Below are 19530 nucleotides of genomic sequence, written 5' to 3'. Positions count from 1 at the left end.
CTTTTCTTCGAAGTATCAATATAGTATTTCCAAGACGAGTGTAGTGTTAACCCCAATTTCCGCAAAACTGCAAGCGCCTTCTCCCACACCTTTTTAGAGTTGACTAGCTCCTTAGACACTTCGTAATACTCGGAACACAAAGTTTCGCTCTCCATCATCACACAATCGTGCTGACTTTGACTTGGATGACCTATCTTACACCCGTTGCAATTCTTTAAGCGTAAATGCCCGCAATTTTCACCGCAGTAGTTCGCAGAGACGAGTTTAAACGTCTTACGTATAATATCTCGAGCCTCAGATCTCTGGACCAATCGTCGTGATATGTGTGTACAAGGGAAAGGCGAGATACGAATACTAGAACAGATCACGATCACATCGTAGCTTAATATAACCATCAGTCGCGTGTTCCGTACGCATTAATTACCCGTTAAGGACAATTACCACCAGTTGGAGCGTGCTATATGCATTAATTAACTAGCGGGGCGATTAACTCTCAAGAGAAGAACACGACCACACGTTATCACAAATACTCCCCCCGCTAACAATAAAAACTATTTCTAACTTTTATTTCGACTGTCGTTTCTTATCCTAAAACAACCCTAATAGCGGCCTTTTTTACACCGTTCTTCAGCATTTACGCTAATTGACAATAACACCACCACATTTCTTTCATTCTCTTCCGTTCCCACCATCACATCCAACGTCACATACACCATCACATCCACCGTCACATACACCGTCATATCCACCGTCACATACACCATCACATCCACCGTCACATCCACCGTCACATGCACCGTCACATACACCGTCACATACACCATCACATACACCATCACATACACCATCACATACACCATCACATACACCGTCACATACACCATCACATACACCGTCACATACACCGTCACATCCACCATCACATCCACCATCACATGCACCATCACATCCACCGTCACATGCACCGTCACATCCAACGTCACATCCACCGTCACATCCACCGTCACATCCACCATCACATCCACCGTCACATCCACCGTCACATCCACCGTCACACCCAACGTCACATCCACCGTCACATCCACCGTCACATCCACCGTCACATCCACCGTCACATTTACCGTCACATCCACCGTCACATCCACCGTCACATCCACCGTCACACCCAACGTCACATTTACCGGCACTTCCACCGTCACATACACCATCACATCCACCATCACATCCACCGTCACACCCAACGTCACATCCACCGTCAGATCCACCATCACATCCACCATCACATCTACCGTCACATACACCATCACATCCACCGTCACATCCACCGTCACATCCACCGTCACATCCACCGTCACACCCAACGTCACATTTACCGGCACTTCCACCGTCACATACACCATCACATCCACCATCACATCCACCGTCACACCCAACGTCACATCCACCGTCAGATCCACCATCACATCCACCATCACATCTACCGAAACATCCACCGTCACATAGACCGAAACATCCACCGTCACATAGACCGAAACATCCACCGTCACATCCACCGTCACATCCACCGTCACATCCACCGTCACATCCACCATCACATCCACCGTCACATCCACCGTCACATCCACCGTCACATACACTATCACATACACCGTCACATACACCGTCACATACACCATCACATAGACCGAAACATCCACCGTCACATCCACCGTCACATCCACCGTCACATCCACCGTCACATACACCATCACATCCACCATCACATCCACCATCACATCCACCATGACATCCACCATGACATCCACCGTCACATACACCATCACATCCACCATCACATCCACCATCACATCCACCGTCACATACACCGTCACATACACCGCCACATCCACCGTCACATACACCGCCACATCCACCGTCACATCCACCGTCACATACACCATCACATCCACCGTCACATCCACCATCACATCCACCATCACATCCACCGTCACATACACCATCACATCCACCATCACATACACCATCACATCCACCATCACATACACCGCCACATCCACCGTCACATACACCATCACTTCCACCATCACATCCACCATCACATCCACCATCACATCCACCATCACATCCACCGTCACATCCACCGTCACATCCACCGTCACATCCACCGTCACATCCACCGTCACATCCACCGTCACATCCACCGTCACATTTACCGGCACTTCCACCGTCACATACACCATCACATCCACCGTCACATACACCGTCACATACACCGTCACATACACCGGAACATTTACCGGCACTTCCACCGTCACATACACCATCACATCCACCGTCACACCCAACGTCACATCCACCGTCACATCCACCATCACATACACCGGAACATCCACCGGCACTTCCACCGTCACATCCACCATCACATCCACCGTCACACCCAACGTCACATCCACCGTCAGATCCACCATCACATCCACCATCACATCCACCGTCACATCCACCGTCACATACACCATCACATCCACCGTCACATCCACCGTCACATCCACCGTCACATCCACCGTCACATCCACCGTCACATCCACCGTCACATCCACCGTCACATCCATCCACCGTCACATCCACCGTCACATCCACCGTCACATACACTATCACATACACCGTCACATACACCGTCACATACACCATCACATAGACCGAAACATCCACCGTCACATCCACCGTCACATCCACCGTCACATACACCATCACATCCACCATCACATCCACCGTCACATACACCATGACATCCACCATGACATCCACCGTCACATACACCATCACATCCACCATCACACCCAACGTCACATCCACCGTCAGATCCACCATCACATCCACCATCACATCCACCGTCACTACACCATCACATACACCATCACATCCACCGTCACATCCACCGTCACATCTACCGTCACATCCACCGTCACATCCACCGTCACATCCACCGTCACATACACCGTCACATACACCATCACATACACCGTCACATACACTATCACATAGACCGAAACATCCACCGTCACATAGACCGAAACATCCACCGTCACATAGACCGAAACATCCACCGTCACATCTACCGTCACATCCACCGTCACATCCACCGTCACATCCACCGTCACATCCACCATCACATCCACCGTCACATCCACCGTCACATCCACCGTCACATACACTATCACATACACCGTCACATACACCGTCACATACACCATCACATAGACCAAAACATCCACCGTCACATCCACCGTCACATCCACCGTCACATACACCATCACATCCACCATCACATCCACCATCACATCCACCGTCACATACACCATGACATCCACCATCACATCCACCGTCACATACACCATCACATCCACCATCACATCCACCGTCACATCCACCGTCACATACACCGTCACATACACCATCACATCCACCGTCACATCCACCGTCACATCCACCGTCACATCCACCGTCACATCCACCGTCACATCCACCGTCACATCCACCGTCACATCCACCGTCACATCCACCGTCACATCCACCGTCACATCCACCATCACATCCACCATCACATCCACCATCACATCCACCGTCACATCCACCGTCACATCCACCGTCACATCCACCGTCACATCCACCGTCACATCCACCATCACATCCACCATCACATCCACCGTCACATCCACCATCACATCCACCGTCACATCCACCGTCACATACACCATCACATCCACCGTCACATACACCATCACATCCACCATCACATCCACCATCACATCCACCATCACATCCACCATCACATACACCGTCACATACACCATCACATACACCATCACATACACCATCACATACACCGCCACATACACCGTCACATCCACCGTCACATCCACCATCACATCCACCGTCACATCCACCATCACATCCACAATCACATCCACCGTCACATCCACCATCACATCCACCATCACATACACCGCCACATACACCGCCACATACACCGTCACATCCACCGTCACATCCACCGTCACATCCACCATCACATACACCGTCACATTCACCATCACATCCACCAACACATACACCGCCACATACACCATCACATACACCGCCACATCCACCGTCACATACACCGCCACATCCACCGTCACATCCACCGTCACATACACCATCACATCCACCGTCACATCCACCATCACATCCACCATCACATCCACCGTCACATACACCATCACATCCACCATCACATACACCATCACATCCACCATCACATACACCGCCACATCCACCGTCACATACACCATCACTTCCACCATCACATCCACCATCACATCCACCATCACATCCACCATCACATCCACCATCACATCCACCGTCACATCCACCGTCACATCCACCATCACATCCACCATCACATCCACCGTCACATCCACCATCACATCCACCATCACATCCACCGTCACATCCACCATCACATCCACCATCACATCCACCGTCACATACACCATCACATCCACCATCACATACACCATCACATCCACCATCACATACACCGCCACATCCACCGTCACATACACCATCACTTCCAACATCACATCCACCATCACATCCACCATCACATCCACCATCACATCCACCATCACATCCACCGTCACATCCACCATCACATCCACCATCACATCCACCGTCACATCCACCATCACATCCACCATCACATACACCATCACATCCACCATCACATCCACCATCACATCCACCATCACATCCACCGTCACATCCACCATCACATCCACCATCACATCCACCATCACATCCACCATCACATCCACCGTCACATCCACCGTCACATCCACCATCACATCCACCATCACATCCACCGTCACATCCACCGTCACATCCACCATCACATCCACCATCACATACACCGCCACATACACCATCACATACACCGCCACATCCACCGTCACATACACCATCACATCCACCATCACATCCACCGTCACATACACCATCACATCCACCGTCACATCCACCATCACATCCACCATCACATCCACCGTCACATACACCATCACATCCACCGTCACATACACCATCACATCCACCGTCACATACACCGTCACATACACCGGAACATTCACCGGCACTTCCACCGCCCCAAACGACCACCAAAAGACCGAGCATAACTACTACAAAATAAGAAGGAAAACAAGATCCCACGAAGAAAGATTACCAGAAATTTCAAAATAAGCAGAAAAATGTATGCATGAATAATGCAATGGCATGGTAAAAATCCCGAAGATCTGTTAAAACATGATAACTTTTGTTTTTAAAACAAGAAAGTGATTGGCGGAATCGCTCATGTAGCGTTCAATCATTTTGTGTTACAGCATAAGGGAATTCAGTATCCCGGTTTGTTCAAAGGGCTGTCCAATGTTTCTCTTTTTGTCAATAAATTACTTACAAGTCATCGCTGCATGTGTCAGGTTGTTCCATTCGATACCCTTCCTTCAAGAGGCGGAGCAGCTCACGATTATTGATGGCTGGGTACGGGGTTCCGCCTGGGTAATGATGTTTCGAATTATAACACAATAATGGTAAACAAAATCAATAAACAGAAAGTTGTTTTGTGCTCTCAGCTCATCGGGTTAAATCTTACCCATCGTGACGAGTTCCCACAAAAAAATACCATAAGCCCACCTGGAAAATGATATAAAACTTTGTCAGTCTATCAATTGAAATGATCATAGACATTTGGACACAGTGGTAATGGAAGAAATGGGGGGATGTTAAGAAAAGGAGGATGGATTGGATCGAGGTAAAAAAAGAAAAAAAAAGAAGAAAAAGGGGAACAATAGAAAAAAAAGGTAAAAAAAAGTAGCCTCAGGAGAAGCAGAAGAAAATAGCAATTGCAACTGGATAAAAGATGGCCTCTTAATATACTCACACCTCCCTCTTTGAAGTGAAAGCCTGATCAAAGATTATCTATTAATACTCACACATCACTCTGTGAGGGGAAAGCCTGATCAAGAATGATCTATTAATACTCACACATCACTCTGTGAGGTGAAAGCCTGATCAAAGATGGCCTCGATGCTCATCCATTTGAGTGGCAGCTTCCTGCTCGTCTTGCCCTGGTACAGATCCTCGTACATGTGACGAGTCAGACCGAAATCCGCCACCTTGGCAACTTTGTTATCACCAACAAGCACATTACGAGCCGCCAGATCACGGTGGACAAAGCCACGCTTACTCAAGTATTCCTGGAATATGAAATGCAATTTGTACATACTCAGGGTTGGTTCTTCTCACTTCTAGGAACAGCGTCTACGTGGATTGGCTATTGCACTGTCTCTGAACTTTGTCTCAGTGTGTTCCTCTTAGACAGGAATCGTATTACAACAGCATTTCCTTTGCTTTCGACTCGAAAAAAAGATGTATCTCTAACTTCGAATAATTTAGCATTATAGCTAAAATAAAGACAATTAGCTAAAATAAGGACGATTAGCTAAAAAAATCTTACTAAGATTTTCAGTTTTTTTCTGTATCTGTTTTTTGTACCCTCCACTGATCTGTTTTTAATGCCTTAACATTTGTCGTATTATGAACGAGAAGCAGATTAACGATGTAGAAGCGAATATTTTTCGTAAAAAAATCCTAGAGTGTACTGGAACCCCTTGGAACCTACTCACCATTCCCTGGGCGACTTGCCAGGCAAATGCCATGAGGTCACCTGACGTGAGAACATCGTCTTCCTCCTTCACTGACATGACATCCATATCTATGCTCTCGGTAACGTCTACATTCTCGTACTTTAAATCACCATCCCCACGTGCCTTAAAAGAAACGACGCCTATTCCGGTGTCGTTATCGATTTGTTCATCTAAACTGTTGAAGTAGATTCGGTCTGCTCGTGTTTTCTGTTGACGAAATAATTCAATAGTTTTAGTTATACCTATTTATTTCGACATCACAATGGTATTGACTAATCTAGTTTTTCTAAATCACCATTTAAAAAGCTTTCTGTTTCGCCCGACATTTATCCATAGGTACCGCTTTATAAGGACACCGTATTAAATGAAGGAGATATAAAGGAACTTACGAAAACACGATAGCTTGCAAACTGAAGTTCAATGTTTTATTTGTAAAGGTTTACTCCAGCCCAATAATAGTAGAGGTATCTGCTCCACGTGTTATAAATATGGAAACAAATTGGGAAGCTAACCATCCTACAGCTATAATGTTGGATTATTAGAGCACAGATACCAGGACGCCAGGTGGATGGCATAAAAGTAGCCACCTAAGGTAGCCGCCATGGAACTCAAGTCTGACCATATGTGTGTACTCAGACATAATACTCACAGAAAAACCTGCAACCTCTGCAATAAATTTCAAAGTGAAAGTCCTCTCATCGGTTGCCGCGTTGTTCTTCTATGAACGTCTTTTAAACGTTATTTTTTTTTTTCGTTTTAAAGGGGTTCCACCCTAAGGGATCTAATACCTCGGTGGTGATAGTTTGTCCCTTTGAGCTAAGCACCATGTGACAATACGTGGAATGATATGGTCCGCGCGGATCATCGGCAGAAAACTGGTTAATCTGGAAAAAGAAAAATATTAGTGTCACGATAACTTAGATACAGTATTACTGCACACCTTTAGACATTACATTGACCCATTCTACGTCATCATAGACTCTTATAACATATCATATAATAAATACCATGTTTCATGGTATATATTGATCTTTTTACTCTCAAGTATTGTATCTAGTTGTAAGCTTACGATCTCCGTATGTAGAATGAAATTGCCTCACTTCTTTGCTAAGAACAACATTTTGTGTAGTCTCGAATCGTGTGTTACGGTATTACCTTTCTCCTTTCTCCTTCTCAAGTAGTGCAGAAAGTCCCCGTGTGTGTATTATTGTATTTATACCTTTCCCCTTCCCTTTCTCAAGTAGTGTAGAAGGCCCCCGAATATACGTGTGTTATGTTATTACCTTTCCCCTTCTCTTTCTCAAGTAGTGCAGAAGGTCCCCGTACGGCAGGTACTCCACAATGAGAAACATGGGCTCCGTCAGTGTGCAACAGCCCAGCATGTTGACGATGTTGCGGTGAGATCCCACCTCTTTCATCAGCTGAATTTCTTTCAGGAAATCAGCCCTCAGTTCCGTGACAGACGTATCTGCAATTTAGACAAATGATGGGTATTGCCATGATGTCTCTATACTTTTTCTAACCCTCCATCTCTCATAAAATCAAAGTTGTGCGCACAGCTGTCCTTTTTTGCTGCATTAATTAAACCTTTTTAATCAATCACTATCAGAGATCTTACCGTGTAACATTTTGATGGCAACTTCGATTCCTTTCTCGTTTTGAGTGGACCATACACTCTTGTGCCTTAAACTATTCGTGAAGTTAGATGACTTGCTCACTTGCTCAGGAACCTCTAGTATGTAGCCTCTGAATACTTTGCCATAAGCTCCCTCGCCCAACTCCTCTACTCGGATAATCTTCTGCTCAGGAACCTCCCAGTGATCAAGCATGGCCCCGGATTTCCTGAAATCAAAACAACCCATGTCAGCCACACCTTTGGTGTTGTCCATTGTTAAGGTCTCATGCCGTATTTGCCAAATTAAATTGGAAAAATAACAGCATAACAGCTTTTCTAAATCAGAAATAAATGCTTTCTGGCACTTAGATAAAAAATAGGGACTAACAGAGTATTTTAAAAGCTAAAATAGAAATTTTCAATTGAAGTATTTCATCAAAGCGTAGGATTGAAATGGAAACATAAAAAATATAACAGCAGAAATAACAATAACGATATTAGCCAACAACAATAACTGCAAGCAGCAACAAAACAGCCAACATCGACATCCCACCATTATCAATATCAACCAAGAATAGCACCAAAACAATAATGGCTTAGCAACATATAAATAGCAGCCAACATCAACAGCTACACCAATATTGATATCAACCAACAAAAGCACCAATACAATAATAGCCATAACAAAAACAATAACAACAGCAATATCATAGAAGTGCCCCTTACACCGTCCTACTCACCAAATTGGTTTCCCCTTTTTTTCCTTGCTGTTCTGTTGAGCCTTCACGATCAGCAGCCACAAAATAAGGATGATCAGCACGATGGCGAGGATTCCTATGACCAGGCCTGCTACCTCTCCCTTAGACCACTTGCCAGATGATGACGCACCTGGGTTTCCTGTGTACGTAGATGAACCGTTAGCACGCGAAGCAGTGGAAGCCGTTAGCAGTGGAAGCACGGGTGGCCTAGTGTAATGCTCCTACTCTCACTGTCACGCTCCTACTCTTACTGTCACGCTCCTACTCTCGCTGTCACGCTCCTTCTCTTACTGTCACGCTCCTACTCTCCCTGTCACGCACCTACTCTCCCTGTCACGCATCTACTCTCCCTGTCACGCCCCTACTTTACGTGTCTCTCCCTCCCCGGTCCCCTGCGCTTCCTGTCACGCTCTTATTGTGCTTGTCACGCACCTATTCTTGCTGTCACGCTGATACTCTTACTGTCACGTTCCTACTCTCACTGTAACGCTCCTTTTCTCCCTGTCACGCACCTATTCTTCCTGTAACGCTCCTACTCTCCCTGTCACGCCCCTAAGTGTCTCCCCCTCACCGGCCCTCTGCGCTTGATACGCGGGATGGACGAACCTTGGGGCTGCGACATGTACACACTAGTAGATGGCTGGCCTCGCACAGCCTCAGCAGCAAACACCGGCGTTACCTGGCAACATGAAAATAAACTACATGATGGGCGATGAAGTAAGAACACTTGATCATACATGTGATCTTTGATCATGATGTAGAAATAAACTACATGATGGGCGATGAGGTAAGAACACTTGATCATAAATGTGATCTTTGATCATGATGTAAGAAATAAACTACATGATGGGCGATGAGGTAAGAACACTTGATCATACATGTGATCTTTGATCAAAATGTAGAAATAAACTACACGATGGGCGATGAGGTAAGAGCACTTGATCATACATGTGATCTTTGATCATGATGTAAGAAATAAACTACATGATGGGCGATGAGGTAAGAACACTTGATCATACATGTGATCTTTGATCATGATGTAGAAATAAACTACACGATGGGCGATGAGGTAAGAGCACTTGATCATACATGTGATCTTTGATCATGATGTAAGAAATAAACTACATGATGGGCGATGAGGTAAGAACACTTGATCATACATGTGATCTTTGATCATGATGTAGAAATAAACTACATGATGGGCGATGAAGTAAGAACACTTGATTATACATGTGATCTTTGATCATGATGTAGAAATAAACTACATGATGGGCGATTAAGTAAGAACACTTGATCATACATGTGATCTTTGTTCATGATGTAGAAATAAACTACATGATGGGCGATGAAGTAAGAACACTTGATCATACATGTGATCTTTGACCATGAGAAGATAAAGGCGATGATAATTGTTTTATGATTATGCTGAACATCTTGATTGTAGCCACTTACGGTAAACTCCATCTCATTACCAGCAGTTATATAAGGCGCAATATGAGAGGTGTCCTAGAAAAGAAAAGCTTTAATTACACGAGTTTTTTTAAACGTAAACACGAGGTTCCGCTATAAAAGGGAAAGCTTCTCCCACCTCCGGGCTCAGAACTATCAGTTATTAACAATCATTCGTCAATAAGTCAACACGTCAGAATATTCGCTTAGAGATAAGAATTTTCACAGGAAACAGGGGTGCAAGTGTGGCGGTGTTGCAAATTCGAGTCCAGGGGTTGGAGTAGCTTTCCCTTTTATAGAGGAACCTCGTGTTTAATGTATATATTTCATTCTAAATCTCTAAAACAGAAAATTTACCGTTGTGGTGTTGGTAATAACAGCCCTTCGTCTTCGAGACTTAACGCTTTTATCAGATGACTCGGCTATCGTGCGAATCTCGTATTGAAGCTGGTAATGTTTGACTTTGCTTAACCTGAAGAGAGGGGGTGACCAAGTGATGACAACTCCTCCAACAGAGGCATTTAAGGCAAAAGTGAGATTCCTTGGCTTGACAATCTCCACTCTTGGTTCTGACAAGGCAAAACATGATTATGATGATCGATAACCTGATGTCAACAAATGGAGATTTTCATTGAAAATCCTAACATTCCTCCATAGCTAGAAAAGAAAAATGTTGTTCGACGTGCACTGCTGCGTCCACAAAGACAAAGGTTGCGAGGAGAGATTCGATTGGTATGATATCAAAAAATACCATTGTATACTTTAGGGATCTAGTAAGGTTTAAAAAAATCCAAAAAATCCAAGAAAAAACTGGATAGAGAGACCCATCACCACCAACCCCTTTTCATTTTTATTTTTATTTATTTATTTTTTGCAGTAAACATACCGCATGTTTCCCCGCGCGCGACTCAGGCTTTTTAGATCATTTAGAAAATAAGCCGTTGATTTTTATGATGGCGACGACAATAACATACGGGACCTTTCATAGTTCTTTCTTCCGTGAGGAGAGTTTCTCGCGCATTTCATTGCAATTTGCAGATATCGCTGCAGTCAATGACAACCTGACAACGTTGCGCGAAAATATAGACCAGCATTTTCTTTTTGATTTTCCAATTATCCTTTTTTTCTGGGTTGACCCTTGACCAACCCACCATTTTCCGAAGTTTTCTGGGATTTTAGGATTTCTTTGTTTTTAATTTTACAAGATCCCTTACTACACGATTAAAGTCAAAACTGATGAGATTGATTGAACATTGGGAGATTTACTCAAGCTCATTTCAGTTTTCGATAAAGACAGAATCGGAGGGACCATCTCATAATGCATCCGAACACTTCGCGTTCAGTTTCGACACCACATACCTGAAGTGAAATTCCTTAAGTAATGTCAATCTCTACCAGCGGCGAAAAGGCAGGAATTTTATCAGAAGGGGGCCCAAAAGGGACCTTCAAGGAATTTTCTCCTGTAGTTTAGATAATTTCTCATACATTTACTGTATTTGTGTCTGCTAAAAGGGGGGCCCGGACCCCCTAGGCCACCCCCCTGGTTACGCCCCTGTCGACATCCCTTTACAAGACAGAAAAGGGTGCACGTACTTCAAACCGCACCCCGGTTTTCTGAACCACGAGCTGTAGTTACCTGGTGCGCTTAGTTCCACCACAAGTTCTTGCCCTTTCACAAAAGTTGCATTGAACACAGGTGTAACCTGTAATGACAAAAGACAAAAATGCTGCTCAAACAATCGTAAAGTGGACCATGAACTGAGAACCGGGGGATTGGAATGGAGACCCTATTATTTGGTTGAGCAAAATTTTCTTAGTCCGTATATGATATGCTTCTCCGTCTGTGTTTAGTGGCCTGTAATTGGTAGCGATGCCAAACGGTGTGTTATATCGGGTGGTGTGTTCTAGGGGTCATAAAGTCATTTTATTCTCTTCTTGATTTCCATACGTATACTAGTGAAACATCACTTATGGTGTACAGTACCTTTATTAAAATCTTCTCTGAGGGACGAACAGTAAGGGATGTTGTGGTATTCACCTACAGTTATGTAAAAAGCAATTAGCAGAGCTATGTTTTATTTAAGATCTCTTTTTTTTGTAAGTTTTTTTTATACGATCACATTCTCTAGATCCGCCCCTAAATATTGTAAATAAGAGACCGACCACCTTAAAGGTCGCAAGCAAGCCAAACATTTTTAGAAACACAGTTTGGACAAGTTTTCTATGGCGTGAAGGCGAAATTCTAGAGAAAAACATAAAGCGACAGAATAAGTCGCAAAAGAAATATCAAGCAGAAAAAAAATACGTTCCTTGCTGTGATTTTGAAAGATCGATCTCTAAGTGCATAATGTTCCAAATATGATATCTTTTTCGTACCACAGCATCTGGATAAGGACAGTCAGAAGAGTTAAGGCCAAACGAGCAATCGATGTAAGTGTAGCCAGTAAGTATGTAAGATATCATGTAATGGATGACTCTGTAGTGCTGCGTGGAAGGAGGGGACCAGCGTACATTCCAGGTGAACATTTGCGTCTCTTTGTTTTCCTCGAAATTCGATGAATGACTAAGTATTTCTTTGTTAAACTCTCGCACAATAACCACTTTCTTGTCCAGTTCTAGGGAAAAATAATAAGAATAAATTTCTCGTCATGAAGGACTTAGAGAATTGAAAGTTTTACCTTTGACAGCGGAGAAGGTTCTTGTGACCCTGGCTGTAGCGACATTGATCCACTTTTCAATATAATGACATTCAATCTGGAAAAAGATGCCATTATAAGTTGAATAATGCCATAATATACTAGTCAAACGATGCCATCATATTAAGCAAATAATGTCATGATATGAGTCAAATAATGCCATAATACAGGCGGGCACCCAAGATTGTCTGGGGGGGTGCACAGTCAGGTATCATATGGAAAAAGCCTAGTATTTAAAGATTTCCTAATGAGTAATGACCAACTTTTTGGCCGCCAATTAAGCAAAAAGTCAGCACAGTGTGACCAGCCCTTCTTATAGCTAGTCGGTTTTTGTTTATAACTAACATCAGTCCTACTTGCACACCTTATAAGTAATCGGTTCTCCATACTCGAAGTCGGGGATAACAAGACTTCTGTTTCCTTTCTAAAAAAAAGCTTGGTCAGAAGGGTTTTAAACAAGCGATTTTCAACATTCAAACTTTTCCTCATGTCCATAGCATAAGTTGACGTTTAGAACATTCCTTTTTATACTTCAAATCTTTCAACAACAACGACAACAACAACAGCAACAGAAACAGCAACAGCAACAGCAGCACCACCAACAACAACAATAACAACAACAACAACAATTGCAACAACAACAGCAGCTACAGCAGCAACAACAACAATAATTTAATCAGCACTTTATTTACCCAATTGGTACGAGTAAGCGGCTGCCAGAGGCTCTTTAAGGCACATGGCGTGATACTCACTTGACGTGTGTGCTAATGTCGTGATACTCACTTGACGTGTGCGCTAATGTCGTGATACTCACTTGACGTGTGCGCTAATGTCGTGATACTCACTTGGACGAGTGTGGTGATAGCGTGATACTCACTTGGACGAGTGTGCTAATGTCGTGATACTCACTTGGACGAGTGTGGTGATAGCGTGATACTCACTTGGACGAGTGTGCTGATAGCGTGATACTCACTTGGACGAGTGTGCTGATAGCGTGATACTCACTTGGACGAGTGTGCTGATAGCGTGATACTCACTTGGACGAGTGCGCTAATGTCGTGATACTCACTTGGACGAGTGTGCTGATAGCGTGATACTCACTTGGACGAGTGTGCTGATAGCGTGATACTCACTTGGACGAGTGTGCTGATAGCGTGATACTCACTTGGACGAGTGTGCTGAGAGCGTGATACTCACTTGGACGAGTGTGCTGATGTCGTGATACTCACTTGGACGAGTGTGCTGATAGCGTGATACTCACTTGGACGAGTGTGCTAATGTCGTGATACTCACTTGGACGAGTGTGCTAATGTCGTGATATACTCACTTGGACGAGTGTGCTAATGTCGTGATACTCACTTGGACGAGTGTGCTAATGTCGTGATACTCACTTGGACGAGTGTGCTAATGTCGTGATACTCACTTGGACGAGTGTGCTAATGTCGTGATACTCACTTGGACGAGTGTGGTGATAGCGTGATACTCACTTGGACGAGTGCGCTAATGTCGTGATACTCACTTGGACGAGTGTGCTGATAGCGTGATACTCACTTGGACGAGTGTGCTGATAGCGTGATACTCACTTGGACGAGTGTGCTGATAGCGTGATACTCACTTGGACGAGTGTGCTGATAGCGTGATACTCACTTGGACGAGTGTGCTGATGTCGTGATACTCACTTGGACGAGTGTGCTAATGTCGTGATACTCACTTGGACGAGTGTGCTAATGTCGTGATACTCACTTGGACGAGTGTGGTGATAGCGTGATACTCACTTGGACGAGTGCGCTAATGTCGTGATACTCACTTGGACGAGTGCGCTAATGTCGTGATACTCACTTGGACGAGTGTGCTGATAGCGTGATACTCACTTGGACGAGTGTGCTGATAGCGTGATACTCACTTGGACGAGTGTGCTGATAGCGTGATACTCACTTGGACGAGTGTGCTGATGTCGTGATACTCACTTGGACGAGTGTGCTGATAGCGTGATACTCACTTGGACGAGTGTGCTAATGTCGTGATACTCACTTGGACGAGTGTGCTAATGTCGTGATACTCACTTGGACGAGTGTGCTAATGTCGTGATACTCACTTGGACGAGTGTGCTAATGTCGTGATACTCACTTGGACGAGTGTGCTAATGTCGTGATACTCACTTGGACGAGTGTGCTAATGTCGTGATACTCACTTGGACGAGTGTGGTGATAGCGTGATACTCACTTGGACGAGTGTGCTAATGTCGTGATACTCACTTGGACGAGTGTGCTAATGTCGTGATACTCACTTGGACGAGTGTGCTAATGTCGTGATACTCACTTGGACGAGTGTGCTGATAGCGTGATACTCACTTGGACGAGTGTGCTGATGTCGTGATACTCACTTGGACGAGTGTGCTGATAGCGTGATACTCACTTGGACGAGTGTGCTAATGTCGTGATACTCACTTGGACGAGTGTGCTGATGTCGTGATACTCACTTGGACGAGTGTGCTGATAGCGTGATACTCACTTGGACGAGTGTGCTGATGTCGTGATACTCACTTGGACGAGTGTGCTGATAGCGTGATACTCACTTGGACGAGTGTGCTAATGTCGTGATACTCACTTGGACGAGTGTGCTGATGTCGTGATACTCACTTGGACGAGTGTGCTGATAGCGTGATACTCACTTGGACGAGTGTGCTAATGTCGTGATACTCACTTGGACGAGTGTGCTGATAGCGTGATACTCACTTGGACGAGTGTGCTGATAGCGTGATACTCACTTGGACGAGTGTGCTGATAGCGTGATACTCACTTGGACGAGTGTGCTGATAGGGTGATACTCACTTGGACGAGTGTGCTGATAGCGTGATACTCACTTGGACGAGTGTGCTGATGTCGTGATACTCACTTGGACGAGTGTGCTAATGTCGTGATACTCACTTGGACGAGTGTGCTGATAGCGTGATACTCACTTGGACGAGTGTGCTGATAGCGTGATACTCACTTGGACGAGTGTGGTGATAGCGTGATACTCACTTGGACGAGTGTGCTGATAGCGTGATACTCACTTGGACGAGTGTGCTAATGTCGTGATACTCACTTGGACGAGTGTGCTGATAGCGTGATACTCACTTGGACGAGTGTGCTGATAGTGTGATACTCACTTTGACGAGTGCGCCAATGTCGTGATACTCACTTGGACGAGTGTGCTAATGTCGTGATACTCACTTGGACGAGTGTGCTGATAGCGTGATACTCACTTGGACGAGTGTGCTGATAGCGTGATACTCACTTGGACGAGTGTGCTGATAGCGTGATACTCACTTGGACGAGTGCGCTAATGTCGTGATACTCACTTGGACGAGTGTGCTAATGTCGTGATACTCACTTGGACGAGTGTGGTGATGTCGTGATACTCACTTGGACGAGTGTGGTGATAGCGTGATACTCACTTGGACGAGTGTGGTGATAGCGTGATACTCACTTGGACGAGTGTGCTGATAGCGTGATACTCACTTGGACGAGTGTGCTGATAGCGTGATACTCACTTGGACGAGTGCGCTAATGTCGTGATACTCACTTGGACGAGTGTGCTGATAGCGTGATACTCACTTGGACGAGTGTGCTGATAGGGTGATACTCACTTGGACGAGTGTGCTGATAGCGTGATACTCACTTGGACGAGTGTGCTGATAGTGTGATACTCACTTTGACGAGTGCGCCAATGTCGTGATACTCACTTGGACGAGTGTGCTAATGTCGTGATACTCACTTGGACGAGTGTGCTGATAGCGTGATACTCACTTGGACGAGTGTGCTGATAGCGTGATACTCACTTGGACGAGTGTGCTGATAGCGTGATACTCACTTGGACGAGTGCGCTAATGTCGTGATACTCACTTGGACGAGTGTGCTAATGTCGTGATACTAACTTGGACGAGTGTGGTGATGTCGTGATACTCACTTGGACGAGTGTGGTGATAGCGTGATACTCACTTGGACGAGTGTGGTGATAGCGTGATACTCACTTGGACGAGTGTGCTGATAGCGTGATACTCACTTGGACGAGTGTGCTGATAGCGTGATACTCACTTGGACGAGTGCGCTAATGTCGTGATACTCACTTGGACGAGTGTGCTGATAGCGTGATACTCACTTGGACGAGTGTGCTGATAGCGTGATACTCACTTGGACGAGTGTGCTGATAGCGTGATACTCACTTGGACGAGTGCGCTAATGTCGTGATACTCACTTGGACGAGTGTGCTAATGTCGTGATACTCACTTGGACGAGTGTGGTGATGTCGTGATACTCACTTGGACGAGTGTGGTGATAGCGTGATACTCACTTGGACGAGTGTGGTGATAGCGTGATACTCACTTGGACGAGTGTGCTGATAGCGTGATACTCACTTGGACGAGTGTGCTGATAGCGTGATACTCACTTGGACGAGTGCGCTAATGTCGTGATACTCACTTGGACGAGTGTGCTGATAGCGTGATACTCACTTGGACGAGTGTGCTGATAGCGTGATACTCACTTGGACGAGTGTGCTGATAGCGTGATACTCACTTGGACGAGTGTGCTGATAGCGTGATACTCACTTGGACGAGTGTGCTGATGTCGTGATACTCACTTGGACGAGTGTGGTGATGTCGTGATACTCACTTGGACGAGTGTGGTGATAGCGTGATACTCACTTGGACGAGTGTGCTGATAGCGTGATACTCACTTGGACGAGTGTGCTGATAGCGTGATACTCACTTGGACGAGTGCGCTAATGTCGTGATACTCACTTGGACGAGTGTGCTGATAGCGTGATACTCACTTGGACGAGTGTGCTGATAGCGTGATACTCACTTGGACGAGTGTGCTGATAGCGTGATACTCACTTGGACGAGTGTGCTGATAGCGTGATACTCACTTGGACGAGTGTGCTGATGTCGTGATACTCACTTGGACGAGTGTGCTGATAGCGTGATACTCACTTGGACGAGTGTGCTAATGTCGTGATACTCACTTGGACGAGTGTGCTAATGTCGTGATATACTCACTTGGACGAGTGTGCTAATGTCGTGATACTCACTTGGACGAGTGTGCTAATGTCGTGATACTCACTTGGACGAGTGTGCTAATGTCGTGATACTCACTTGGACGAGTGTGCTAATGTCGTGATACTCACTTGGACGAGTGTGGTGATAGCGTGATACTCACTTGGACGAGTGCGCTAATGTCGTGATACTCACTTGGACGAGTGTGCTGATAGCGTGATACTCACTTGGACGAGTGTGCTGATAGCGTGATACTCACTTGGACGAGTGTGCTGATAGCGTGATACTCACTTGGACGAGTGTGCTGATAGCGTGATACTCACTTGGACGAGTGTGCTGATGTCGTGATACTCACTTGGACGAGTGTGCTAATGTCGTGATACTCACTTGGACGAGTGTGCTAATGTCGTGATACTCACTTGGACGAGTGTGGTGATAGCGTGATACTCACTTGGACGAGTGCGCTAATGTCGTGATACTCACTTGGACGAGTGCGCTAATGTCGTGATACTCACTTGGACGAGTGTGCTGATAGCGTGATACTCACTTGGACGAGTGTGCTGATAGCGTGATACTCACTTGGACGAGTGTGCTGATAGCGTGATACTCACTTGGACGAGTGTGCTGATGTCGTGATACTCACTTGGACGAGTGTGCTGATAGCGTGATACTCACTTGGACGAGTGTGCTAATGTCGTGATACTCACTTGGACGAGTGTGCTAATGTCGTGATACTCACTTGGACGAGTGTGCTAATGTCGTGATACTCACTTGGACGAGTGTGCTAATGTCGTGATACTCACTTGGACGAGTGTGCTAATGTCGTGATACTCACTTGGACGAGTGTGCTAATGTCGTGATACTCACTTGGACGAGTGTGGTGATAGCGTGATACTCACTTGGACGAGTGTGCTAATGTCGTGATACTCACTTGGACGAGTGTGCTAATGTCGTGATACTCACTTGGACGAGTGTGCTAATGTCGTGATACTCACTTGGACGAGTGTGCTGATAGCGTGATACTCACTTGGACGAGTGTGCTGATGTCGTGATACTCACTTGGACGAGTGTGCTGATAGCGTGATACTCACTTGGACGAGTGTGCTAATGTCGTGATACTCACTTGGACGAGTGTGCTGATGTCGTGATACTCACTTGGACGAGTGTGCTGATAGCGTGATACTCACTTGGACGAGTGTGCTGATGTCGTGATACTCACTTGGACGAGTGTGCT

At 45.5% G+C, this 19530-nt stretch overlaps 1 protein-coding gene across 3 annotated transcripts in view; it reads right to left on the bottom strand.

Moving 5' to 3' along the window:
• Window positions 1–19530, bottom strand: part of LOC116615087 — a 54816-nt gene that overhangs the window by 3963 nt on the left and 31323 nt on the right. For 2 of the 3 annotated variants that reach the window (XM_048730516.1, XM_048730517.1), the window contains 16 exons: window positions 13623–13682; window positions 13241–13316; window positions 12939–13177; window positions 12547–12600; window positions 12199–12265; window positions 10920–11131; window positions 10566–10619; window positions 9720–9792; window positions 9096–9252; window positions 8359–8582; window positions 8024–8208; window positions 7529–7624; window positions 6720–6947; window positions 6079–6290; window positions 5687–5727; window positions 5492–5588 (listed from right to left, as the gene is read on the bottom strand). In XM_048730516.1, coding sequence (XP_048586473.1) covers window positions 5492–5588; window positions 5687–5727; window positions 6079–6290; window positions 6720–6947; window positions 7529–7624; window positions 8024–8208; window positions 8359–8582; window positions 9096–9252; window positions 9720–9792; window positions 10566–10619; window positions 10920–11131; window positions 12199–12265; window positions 12547–12600; window positions 12939–13177; window positions 13241–13316; window positions 13623–13682 — 2075 coding nt within the window. The remainder of the gene's footprint in view (window positions 1–5491; window positions 5589–5686; window positions 5728–6078; window positions 6291–6719; window positions 6948–7528; window positions 7625–8023; window positions 8209–8358; window positions 8583–9095; window positions 9253–9719; window positions 9793–10565; window positions 10620–10919; window positions 11132–12198; window positions 12266–12546; window positions 12601–12938; window positions 13178–13240; window positions 13317–13622; window positions 13683–19530) is intronic. The other variant, XM_048730518.1, reaches the window with a different exon arrangement.

This window comes from Nematostella vectensis, chromosome 7 (genome assembly GCF_932526225.1).
Source record: "Nematostella vectensis chromosome 7, jaNemVect1.1, whole genome shotgun sequence".
In the NCBI taxonomy this organism is placed as follows: Eukaryota; Metazoa; Cnidaria; class Anthozoa; order Actiniaria; family Edwardsiidae; genus Nematostella; species Nematostella vectensis.
This window is presented reverse-complemented; position numbering and strand designations above follow the sequence as displayed.